The following is a 12,595-nucleotide window of genomic DNA, read 5'->3' on the forward strand; positions in this document are numbered from 1 at the left end:
CTTAGTTCCTAAGTTTATCTTTCAAAGCAAACCTGTTTTTGTAGTTGAGAGTTAAAAGTTGAGGTTTCTGACTGTCTGGTTTTGATCCTTCATTTTGTTACTGTGTATCTGAAATATTTCCATCAGTGGCATGGAAATATTGTTTTGCATATTTTAGATTTGTTTCAAAAAATGGTGATGTTTTGTATATTTGAACTCAAAACTGTGACAGGATAGTTCCAATTTGAAAAGTCCTTTTCCTGCCCAGAAGGATACATTGTTCAACAATTCACACACAAACACACACACACCCTGTGAAACAACACACACACACACACACACACCTGTGACACACACACACCTGTGACATGTTTCCATGTTTTATTCAAGCCTCAAGTCTAGTCTATCTTTAGGGAGACAGAGAGACTCTCTAGGTACAATGCAAACAAAGCCCTGGGTAGTTTAAAATACTACAAATGACCTTCTTCTGTGACTGCAATGGCTTTAAGGAATGACTCCCTCTGGGTGCTGGTAGTTCACATCTGTAATCCTAGCTACTCAGGAGGCTGAGATTTGAGGATTGTGGTTCAAAGCCAGCCGAAGCAGGAAAGTCCACGAGACTCTTATCTCCAAGAAACCACTCAAACACCGCAAGTGGCACTGTGGCTCAAAGTGGTAGAATGCTAGTCTTGAGCAAAGCAGCTCAGGGACAGCACCCAGGCCCTGAGTTCAAGCCCCATGACAGACAAAAAAAAAAAAAAAAGATTCCCTCTTTCATTTGCCTTCAAGAAAACTCAACCTTCTATAATCAGTAATATTTTTGAAAAGAGTTTAAGTAGAATGTCACTTGTAAAAATGAATTAGGTGCTAGGTAGTTCAGTGGTAAAGCACTTGTCTAGAATGTAATAAGCCCTCGATCCTATTCCCACTATTGTGGTGGGGGTGGGGACAGACATCACTCAACTGCAAAAGCCCCCCTTCCCACCTATGGACTGAATTCAAGACCAGTGCAATTCGTGTGTGTGTGTGTGTGTGTGTGTGTGTGCGTGTGTGTATAACCACTGTAATGTATCAGTGCAATGCATCATTTACATTAGTGGTGAGGCTGGTATATTAAATGCCAGTTGTATAAAAGAATAGCACATACAATTATTTATAATATATAATACCTGATAATATACAGCTATGTTGGTTTATATAAATCTTTACATAGATCTTATTTTATATAGATTTTATATGGGTATGTTTATATAGACTTTGTTTGTGGATTTGAGGCAGCATCTTGCTATACAGCCCAATCTGGCCTTGAATTCTCAGTACTCCTATTTCAGTTTCTTGAGTGCTGGGATTATAAACATGTGCCACCGTACCCAGCCCACATACTTTTCAGGAAAGAACTTTTTCAAGTGACAGGATCTGCAACTCATTACTGCTCCGCACAAAAAACACTACACTGCCCTACATCTGTTGTAAGATGCCTGCTTACCAAGAAGCAAGGTGCTAGGTACCTAATCAGTTCCCTAACATACTTGATGTGAGCTTTCATACAATTTGGGAAAGTAAGGTATCCACTAGTATTTCTGCAATGTACTGACTTACACTATCCATTTACAAAATGTCCTTAAAATAACAACTCTTGTACATTTAGTAGAGGACTTTATATTAATCCAAATAAGATTTAGGTTATTTGAAATTTGTCTAAAAACACCCCTACATTTCTTTTCTACTTACCTATGTTACTATATGTAAGAGAACAAAGAAATTGCTTACAATGGTAACAGTCCTGAAATCAAGCAGTGGAAGGTCTGAAAGGTGCTTTCCCTCAGCTCTTCAGCTCAAGGCTAGCACTCTTATCACTTGAGCCACGGTGCCACTTCCGGCTTTTTCTTCTTATGTGGTGCTGATAAATCAACCTCGAGCCTCATGTATGCAAGGCAAGCACTTTACCACTGAACCACCTTCCCAGCCCCAAATAAAATGTAATCAAACTAAGAAAAGATATATCTGTTCCCTTTAAATCCCAGGTAGTATTGAGTTGGAAAGCAGCATATATTTTGAGCTCTTCTAACTAAACTAGTAAGATTAAGAACTCTTAAAAATAGAGAAATAAACTCCTTTCTCTTCAACTGACTAGAATATTTTGATAATCACTCAAAACAAAATTGTTAACTTCTAGTACTGGTAAGATGCCAAACATAAAACCTTGGGTGGGGTTGCCAGATTTATACTAGGACTACACTAGTAATCCTAAAACTCAGGAGGCTGAAGCTGGAGGACTAAGCTCAAGGTCAACTTGGGTGACACAGAAAAACCCTGATTTTTTTTTGGGGGGGGGAGGAGACCATGGGTGGGGTAATTGCACAGTTGAAATAATGTGTCCAATAGCATCTAACCGAGAGTTAGAGACTAAGGCAGATCTTTTGCTTTTAAATGAATAATTTATATCATAGCAAAAGGCTGAACAGTAAATTCTACAGAAATGCAAAAGGAAAAAGAAAAAGAAATGATGCTATTGCTATTTGTTTCCACAACAGTAATAGCAACTGCGAGCTGTCCTCGAGCCCCACCAACCACAAGAAAAGAGCTATACCTTGCTGCTTGAGCTCCCTTCTCATCATCAGAACTCACAACCACATCACATGCATCTTCTGCACCAGGAGAAGCAGCCTGTTCTTCCTTCTTACTATCCTGTTTACATTTCTTTCGCCTTCGTTTTTTCTTTTTCACAGAACTTGGAGTGAAAACAGTCTCCGTTTCCAAGATGTGTGTAATGTCTGAACTCTGAGATGGTCTTTCATTTCCACCTTCTCTCACCAAAGGAGTGTCGATATCTTTAAAGAACTGGTCATCGGTAGGAATTGGTGAGGTAGCAAGATAAGCAGGAAGCTTTTCCTTAAAGAACATAGAGAAAGAAGCTATGATCAGCTGGATAATGGACTAAAGCAATAATAAACACTTTGACTTGTACATTTGTATGATGGTACAAAGAAGACTCATTTCTAAAGGTAAGAAAATTACACTGATCTGAGGTGCTGTCCACAGTGCTCAAGCAAATTTCTACTCTGCTAGACGTAGCTATATTAGCTCATTTCATCCCATGTAATCAAGTACATTTGAAGGAAATGATTTGCCAACTTGGCACAAAATACACAAAATCAGAAATTAAAGAGATGTTCAAGCAGCAGCAGAAGTATTCTGAGGGGAGTAATAAGGGCTTTGTCAAGAACTTACAAAGAACAATATGAATACCAGAAAGCAGAAGGCAGAAAGTAAGGACACCAGATGAGACAAAGAAGAGCAGGATACATAAGTGAAATGAATTAGGTGACTTTAGAGTGGTTAATGCAAACTATCCAAATTAACTGAAGGTGGAAGAAGATTGTAACAGAAACAAAACCTTGTAATAGGTGGTATTATAGAATTTTATCCCATATAGTATTTTGAACATCTCACGAATTCAAAAGGAGACTCAATATCTAAAGTAATTCTTAGCTTCAAACTGATTAAATAGACAAGTCTAGTGTTCAGTAAATTAACTTCATACTTCTGTCATTGGAGGAAATGAAAGGTAGAAGGTCATAATTCATCTGGAAAATTTTAGATTTTTTAAAGTTTTTATAAGGGCAGGACAGTGTTGGTGGATGAGTGGTGCTTTTTGCTAAAAGACATATAATCATTTATAAAAGAACACAGGCCAATCACTTGAAATCTCTTAAGAGAATTAATTTATGTGTCTATTAAGGTTGGGGATATAACTGCTAATCAAGTTTAAAGGTCACATTTACAAATATTTACATACAGTCTGAGGCAATATGCCTTACTCAGGCAGAACTAAATAAATTCCAGTCAAGGGAAAAACAGACATTAAGAAAGCTCATTAAGGGGTGGAGGTATAACTAAAGTGGTAGAATACTTACTTCCCTAGTGTGTGAGAGGCTTTGGCCTAAATCCTCAGTACTGCAAAATGCATAGTAAATTAAAGATGTGCTTTCCCTTACAAAAAGAGAAAATTTTATAAAGGCTTTCTGTATGTTTTCTTCACCCTCAAAGCTGGTGTAAAGTTCTTCATTCCCCAGTTCCTTTTTGATAGTTTAGTTCTTCAATATAACACTAAATCTTGTCTAACCAGCAATAATCATTTATGCAAGTATGAAACTGCCGACCATTTCTAATTTGGAACATGTATTAGAGGCCTAAAACAAATGCATAAAGTGGATGTAACCCTTGAAAACTTACGTATTCTTCTCCAGTCTCCTCCACGAAGAAAGCTTCTCCATTGTCACCCAATTTCATATGAAGATCTACTGCACTGCCATTGATTTCTATATCAATCTAGTAGAGAAATAAGATGTGGCTTAATATTTAATCTTTCATTTAAACTTTCTGGGCCCTTAAGCCAAACTTGTTAAAATCACTTCCTAGAGCTAAAGCCCTAGACAAACACTGTCCCTATCTCAAAGAAACAAACTTGGGTTAGGGCAGGGATGGAAAACTAGACACTGAAAATGTTTTATCAACTTTGTATGTGAGCTGGTCTTGTGGCTTGAACTCAGAGGCTGAGTTCAGTCCCTGAGCCTTTTATACTCAAAGCTAGAACGCTATTAGTTGAGCCACAGCTCCACTGGTTTTTTGGTAGTTAATTGAGGTAAGAGTCTTAAAAACTTTCATTCCTAGGCTGGCTTTGAACCTCAATCCTCAGATCTCAGCCTTCTGAGTAGATAGGATTACAAGCACAACCCACTGGTGCCTGGCACCACCACCACCACCTATTTTTAAAGCTTTAATCTCTCAAACAATACAACATGGGAAAAATACTATAGATACTTTTGTACACTTTCCAAATTTTGGCAAGCAATCCTCACCCTGCATGTTCATGAGCTGGGAGCAACTTCCCTCCAGGTCTTCTGTCCATAGATCACTACCATAAATAACAGAAGCCATCTGTAAACCATCACTGCTCTTCTTTGCAATCTGTTAGTACTCTAGCCTTAAGATAAGTGATAAATACATCTAACTTAAAAAAAACAATTAAAAGAGAAAATTATTGGCCAAGATATCCAAATATAACAATAAAATAAAAATTGATGATGCTGGAAGACAAATTCATGTCATATGTAAGAGTTATAGAAGAAACAATTTACTATGGGCATCATGCCCTTGTTGCCAATGGAGGGATCAAGATGTACAGCAAGAAGAAGTACATAATACAGAAGTATCTTCAGACTTAAGGAAAATGTCCAGAGACAAACTTTATATACATACTATTAATACTGATAGTAATAATTTTTCTTAATCATAGAGATATTGATTAGCAATTTTGAAACTCTTGTGTAGGACTGGATAGGTATCAGAAACACTGTGGATAATTAATTAGAATTGTTCCCCATAGTCAGAAAGGTTACAGATTAGGAAAAACAACCTGCAGTAATGTACTGGAGTCAGAAGAATCTATGAATTTGATTTTTACACGTGTAAAAATGTACACATGTATTAGTTCTTCCAGATGAGACAATCTAGAAGCAATGCTGCTTTAGTAGCAGGAGAATATCCAGTGACCAGATTTTTGTTACTAAAGGGCTTAAACACTGATGGAAGTAGGGTGTGGTGGGGCACATTTATAATCCCAAAATTTGGGAGGCAGAGGCAGGAGGATACATAGTGAGAGCCTATCTCCAACAACAACAACTGCAAAAATTAAGCATTTCAGAAAATAATCAATTTGATAGTATATACAATACTAATGGACAAGATGGGATTTGAGCAACTAAATAAAAGTTATAATGTTAGTGCCCTTCCCCCCTCCCACCCGCCCTGTACTGGGGTTTGAACTCAAGGCTTCACTTAATAAGCAGGCACTCTACCATCAGAACCATGCCCCACCTTGCTATAGTTGTTTTTCGGATAGATCTTACGTATTTTGCCCTGGCCAGCCTTGGACCTTATACAGTGATCCTTCTAGTTATGCTTCCTATACACAGCTGGGATTAACAACACCACGTCTGGCTCATTTGTTAACTTTTTGCTCTGGCTGGTCACAAATAAAGATCTGCCCATTGTCCATTTCCTAAGTACCTGGAATTACAGTGTGCTCAGGAAGAGCAGCTCTGAAATAAAGAATTGCATTTAATAAATGGTGCAGAAGAACCAGCATAGTGGGGCACACCTCTAAATCATAGCTACTCTGGAGGTGGAGACAGGAAGACTACCGCTCAAGGTCAGCTTGGGCATAAGTTTGTGAGAACTTATCTGAAAAACAAAGTACAGCTATCAGTGATACTCACTAGACACTATGTTGAAAATGAACTATACAGCTTTTGGATGAGGATAGGCAAGAAAAACAGAGCAAAGGAGGGGGTGATGTTGTCCAAAAAGAAACATACTCTTTACCTAGCTTATGAAACTTTAACACCTTTCTACATTACCTTTATAATAACAATAAATAAATAAGAGTTGAGTATATGGTTTACATGGTATTATCACCTTGACTAGCAAAACCCAAGTTCCCTCAGTTCAGCCCCATGACATTTTTTAAAATATATTTTTATTGTGAAAATACTGTACAGAGGGGTTACAATTACGTGGGTAAGATAATGAGCACATTTCTTACCAAGCATTGTAGCCTCCTGCTTTGTTTCCCCTTCCCATCCCTTCATATCCTCCCCCCCTACTCCGCCCCCCCCACCACCGAAGTTGTAAAGTTTGTTTTTTGACGTAACGACTTGTACATCTCATTGTTGCAATGGGTCATCCTGTATCCCTGTTTTAACAATTTGTTTTTTCCCTTCCCCTCCACATATACCAACACCATGACTACATTTTTAAGTAGAGAGGAGACTTAAAAATGAAAAAGCTGGGTAGGATGGTACATGCCTGTGGTCCCAGTTATTTAGGAGGTAATGATCAAGAGAATTGCAGTTTAAGACCAGCCTGGATACAAGGACTTTTCAGCTCCACTTCTGCCTTTTTTTGGGAGGGGGGGGGGATTGGTTAATTTGTGTTAACAGTCACAGACTTTCCTACTTGGGCTGACTTTGAACCTCAATCCTCAGATTTCAGTTTCCTAAGTTACTAGGATCACAAGAATAAGTGAACAGTGTCCAGCTACAAAAGGGACTTTTACCTCAACAAATAAACCAAGTGGCAGTAGGCACCTGTGATCCCAGCTATGTGGGAGACAAAAGTAGAAGGACTGTGATCCCAGGTTTTCCCAGGACAAAACAAAAACACAGAAACTATCTAAAAACTGAAGTCAAAGGGATGGGTGAGTGTGTGGCGCAATCGGTAGAGTGCTTGACTAGCAAACATGAAGTGCTGAGTTTAAATGGCAGGACTGGGAGAAAAAGAACTGAAAAAAAAAAAACCACTTGGCAAACAAAATACAGGCAAAATTCATCAATGTTATTAAAACACATGGGCAAGCCAAGTCCTGGTAGCTCATGCCTGTAACCCTACATACTCTGGAGGCTGAGATATGAGGATCATGATTTGAAGCCAGCATAGTCAGAAAAGTCCATGAGGCTCTATCTAGCATTAACTAGCAAAAATCCAGAAGTAGAACTGTGGTTCATGTACCTTGATCAAAAAAGCCAACCAAGAGTGAGAGGCCCTGAATTCAAACCCCAGTACTAGCTAAACAATATAACCTGACTTGATAAATATATTACCACATATTTAATACCACATGCAAAGTATAAGTAAATTTAGACAGTATTCCAAATTAAACCCCTGAGTTATCAGTTAACGGGAAAGTACTGTTATTCTATCAAACAAAATCGGACAAACAGCTATTGGAAAATTAAAGTGGTTTTAAAGTGCTTATTATTTCAAATCCACTTCACAGGTATTACCACATTTGGAAAACTGGGGCCTCGGCATAAACAAAAAGTCAACGAATAGCTCTCCATAACCTAAAGTGACTCAGAAAAAATAGTTAATGCAAATTGCCAGTGTATCTCAAAGCAAACCTAGTTTCATATTTTACAATCACAGGAAAGCTGTGTTTTAATAAATAAAAATCAATTGATTCCCAAATTTATCCTCTAGGTTGTTGGAATATCAGAGTGGAAAAGAAATTTCTTTTATCCTGAATTATGCTTGAGATATGGATTTGGCAAGACATTAACACAACTGAATGAACCTTGTGAAAAAATCATATTCCTAAATTAGAAGCACAGAGCATGCACAGAAAGGCTATTTATCTGCTCAGTCATCATTTACAGATGTTCTAGAGCTTACATACATTTGTTGCAGGTTCCATTTCCAAAGACTGAAAAACAGATCCAATCTGATAATCAAAATCTGATGAGGCAGCTCAAAAGCAGTTTTACAAATTCTTGCACAATTAATGGATAATTTCAGAACAGAAATAGTTTGCTGATTTCCCCAAAACAGATTCATTCTGAAAGTACTATTACTAGTATTACTAGAAAAAAAAAAGCACAGGAGCTAAATTGTTGCTGAACAACACTGTTTTGCAATGAAACTTTCCAGGTCCCTAAGAAAATCACATCTGCTTTTGCTTTCTACATGGTGACTCTGAGCAGAGGCCAGAGCATACAATCACCTTGAAATGTGGTTCTCCAGGACAAACTGATTTATTATGCCTAGGAAAGTCTCTCTAGCACCCATCTCCTCCCATCCCTTGGGGGAAAAATTAGATTTTAAACCCTTCATTGACTTTCACTTTTAAAACAACATATATTTAATTAAAGAAGAGGAGAATTTGTATTTAAACAATAGCAGCTATGAACCTGGGCACAGGTGGTTCATACCTGTAATCTTAAGAAGCTGAGACTTAAGAGGATGAAGGTTCAGAGCCAGCCCAGGCAGAAAAGTCTGTGAGATTCTATCTCCAATTAAGTAGCAAAATGTTAGACTGGAGGTGTGTGCCTCAAATGGTGAAGCAATAGCCCTTTTGTGAGCTAGAGAGGTGAGAGTAAGAAACTCTGAGTTCAAGTCTCTATACCAGCCCCCGCAAACAAACTCAGCTATATAAAATATCAAAAGGTTGATATTAAATGTTCTTAACTTGTGGATGCTGGTCTTCTAACATAAACTTAGATCTGTGTCAGAAATTGATGAGGATCTCTCACAGTAATCTTGAGTAATCTCTGTAATCTTGACAGAATCTCTCAATACATTATATAGGTAAGTATTGTAGGCCACAAGTTGAAAGGAAATGAGAAACTGGAAAAGCTTTATTAATAACTCAGTTTTTATGTACTAGGCAAACCTCCCTATTACCCAATACCTGAAGGAAGAGGGTATAAAAATTAAGAAAAGCAAGGTTAGGGCACAGTGCTGTGGTACAGCATGTGTTATGCATGCTTGAGGCCATGGGTTCCATCCTAGTTCCTCAAAAAGCCCACCCAGCCTCCCCACAATAAATATGGAAAAAGAGGGTAGGGGAAAAGGGAGAAGGGGAGGGAGGGAGAGAAGGAAGGAGGAATAAAAACGGCTAATACAAATATCTTTTTTTAGGGGGGGGTGTTGGTCGTGGGGCTTGAAATCAAGAGCTGGGGCGCTGTCCTTGATCTCTCATTCAAGACTAGCAATCTACTACTTTGAGTCATAACTCCACTTCTGGTTTTCTGGTGGTTAATTAGAGATAAGTGTCTTATGGTATCTGCTTTGACTTCAAGGTCTTTGATTCATTTGGAGGTGATTCAGGTGCAGAGTGATACATAAGGATCCAGCTTTAGTTTTCTACAGGTGTTTAACCAATTTTGACAGCACTATTTACTGAAGTGGCTGTCTTTCTTCCATTTTATTTTTCTTAGCTCCCTATCAAAGATTAGGTGCTACAGGTCTGTGGGTTCATTTCTGGGTCTTCAGTTCTATTCCATTGGTCCTCACATCTGTTCTTGTGCCAGTACCAAGCTGTTTTGATTACTATGGCTTTGTAGTAGTTTGAAATTTGGTATTGATATTTCTCCAGCACTGTTCTTCCTGCTAAGGATTGTTTCTGCTATTTGGGGTCTTTTATCATTCCATATGAATTTTGGGGTTGCTTCTTCTATTTCCTTGAAGAATGAGGTTGGAATATTGATAGGTATCACATTGAATTTTTAAATAGCCTTTGGCAGTATTTCCATTTTCACGATGTCAATCCTCTAAATCCAGGAGAATGGGAGGATTTTCTACTTCCTTAGTTCTGCTTTAATTCCTTTTTCAGGTTTTTAAAGTTTTCATCATAGAGGTCCTTCACTTCTCTAGTTAACTCCTAGGTATTTTATTTATTGTGGGGCTATTACAAAAGGAGTTGCTTTCCTGATTTCAGCTGCGCTCTTCTCATTGTTGGCATATAGAAAAGCCATTGATTTTGAGGGTTAATTTTATACTTGTTACTTTGCCAAAGTTTTGGATCAGCTCAAGTAATTTGGGAGTGGAGTCCATGGGGTTCTTTAAATACAAGATCATGCCATCTGCAAAGAGGGAAAGTTTTACTTCATCTTTCCCTATTTGGATCCCCTTTATGTTTGCATCTTGTCTTACTGCTGTAGCTAGGCATTCTAATACTAAATTGAAGAGGAGTGGAGAGAGTGGACATCCTTGTCTCCTTCCTGAGTTTTGAGGAAAGAGCTTTAGCTTTTCGCCATTAAGTATAATGCTGGCTGTAAGTTTATTATACACAGTCTTTATTATATTGAGGAATGTTCCACGGCTTCTTAGTTTTTCCAGAGCTTTCATCATAAAGGGGTATTGGATCTTGTCAAATGCTTTTTCTGCATCTATTGAGATAATCATGTGGTTCTTATCCTTGCTCTTGTTGATGTGAGAAGGAATAGGAAAAAGTCTAGGGCTCCTTGGCACAGGCTGAAATTTTCTTAATAAAGACCCACAAACACAATAAATCAAAGAAAAGTTATACAACCTTTTATCCATGAAACTGCAGAGCTTCTGCATGGCAAAGGACATAGCTAGTAAGATCAATAGAAAGTCCATGGACTGGGAGAAGATCTTCACTAGCCATACAACAGACAAAGATCTCATATCTAAAATATACTTAGAACTCAAAAAATTAAATACCCCAACAACAAATCCTCAAAGAAACAACTGCCCAATTAATAAGTGGGCTAAAGCTTAACGAGACACTTCTCTGAAGAGGAAATAAGAATGGCCAGTAGACACATGAAGAAATGCTCAACCTCTCTAGCCATAAAAGAAATGCAAATCAAGACAACTTTGAGATACCACCTCACCCCAGCTAGAAAGGCTATAATCAAGAACTCTAATAACAACAGATGCTAGAGAGGATGTGGCTAAAAGGCAACCCTACTGCATTGTTAGTGGGAGTGTAAACTTGTTCAACCACTTTAGAAAGCAGTATGGAGGTTCCTCAAAAGACTCCACATAGAGCTCCCCTATGAACCAGCAATCCCACTTTTGGGCATTTACCCAAACGATCACAAACAAAGCTTACTAAAGCTACCAGCACAACAATGTTTATTGCAGCATTATTAACTATAGCTGAGATATGGAACCAACCCAGATGCCCCTCAGTAGATGAATGGATCAAGAAAATGTGGTATGTGTACACACACACACACACACACACATACACACACGCATTCTATGCCCCCCATCAGTAAAAATGACATTGCCTATTTGTTAGGAAAGACTTGGAAAAAATTCTATTAAGTGAAGTAAGCCAGGCCCAAAGAAACATAGTGGTTTCCCTTATTTGCAATAGCTAGTATATGTCTGGGACAAGCAGAAATGGTCAAAGGTATGTACACATGACCAGATGAGATGATGTTAAGCAAAATGAACCCAAAGATAGGGACACAAATGGTTTTTTCTTTCTTGCTGTTATTTTTAATGTACTTATAACATACCATGTGATTTTTTTGTTTCTTTTGTATGTTCTTCCCCCATGGTATAACCCCTTTTTTCACTGTATTTGATTCCGGTGCCCTGAATCTTGTATATACATTTTTCTAATTAAGGGAGGGGAAGGGAAATAACAAAATGCTGAAATAAGGTTACAGGATGACCCATTGTAACAACAAGATGTACAAGACATTATGTTGTAAACAAACTTTATAACTTCGGGGGGGGTGGGGAGAAGTTGGAGAAGTGGGGAGGGAAGGGATGGTACGGAAAAAACAAAGGAGGAGGTAACAATGCTCGATAGAAAATGTACTCATTACCTTACTCCTGTAACTGTAACCCCTCTGTACAGTATTTTTATAGTACTATATATACATACATATATATATATAGAGAGAGAGAGAGAGAGAAGGAGAGAGCGGGAGAGAGAGAGGGGGGAGAGAGAGGGGAAGTGGGAGGGGAGAGAGGGAGAGAAGAGGAGAGAGGAGGAGGAGAGAGGGAGACAGGGAGAGAAGGGGAGAGAAGAGGAGAGAGAGAGAGAGAGAGAGAGAGAGAATTCGTGTGTCTCACGGACTTTTCTGCTTGGGTGGACTGGCTTCAACCTGGGATCCTCAGATCTCAGCCTCCTGAGTAGCTAGGATTACAGGTGTGAGCCACCAAATATCTTTTTGAAGGGTTCATCACTAAAATAAAGTCAACCAGTCTTTGCATTAGCTTTTAGTCAGTTTAGAGGACAAGTCCTGGTGTGTCAATAAGCACATACAGATTACAAGTTTATAAATAT

The 12,595-nt window shown here is 38.4% G+C and overlaps 1 protein-coding gene across 4 annotated transcripts in view; it reads right to left on the bottom strand.

The window, feature by feature from the left end:
- Lpin2 (lipin 2) overlaps window positions 1-12,595 on the bottom strand; it is a 104,709-nt gene that overhangs the window by 24,408 nt on the left and 67,706 nt on the right. For all 4 annotated transcript variants that reach the window (XM_013027171.1, XM_013027173.1, XM_013027170.1 and 1 more), the window contains 2 exons: window positions 4,216-4,311; window positions 2,570-2,871 (listed from right to left, as the gene is read on the bottom strand). In XM_013027171.1, coding sequence (XP_012882625.1) covers window positions 2,570-2,871; window positions 4,216-4,311 — 398 coding nt within the window. The remainder of the gene's footprint in view (window positions 1-2,569; window positions 2,872-4,215; window positions 4,312-12,595) is intronic.

This window comes from Dipodomys ordii, unplaced genomic scaffold (assembly GCF_000151885.1).
Source record: "Dipodomys ordii isolate 6190 unplaced genomic scaffold, Dord_2.0 Scaffold100, whole genome shotgun sequence".
Classification (NCBI taxonomy): Eukaryota; Metazoa; Chordata; class Mammalia; order Rodentia; family Heteromyidae; genus Dipodomys; species Dipodomys ordii.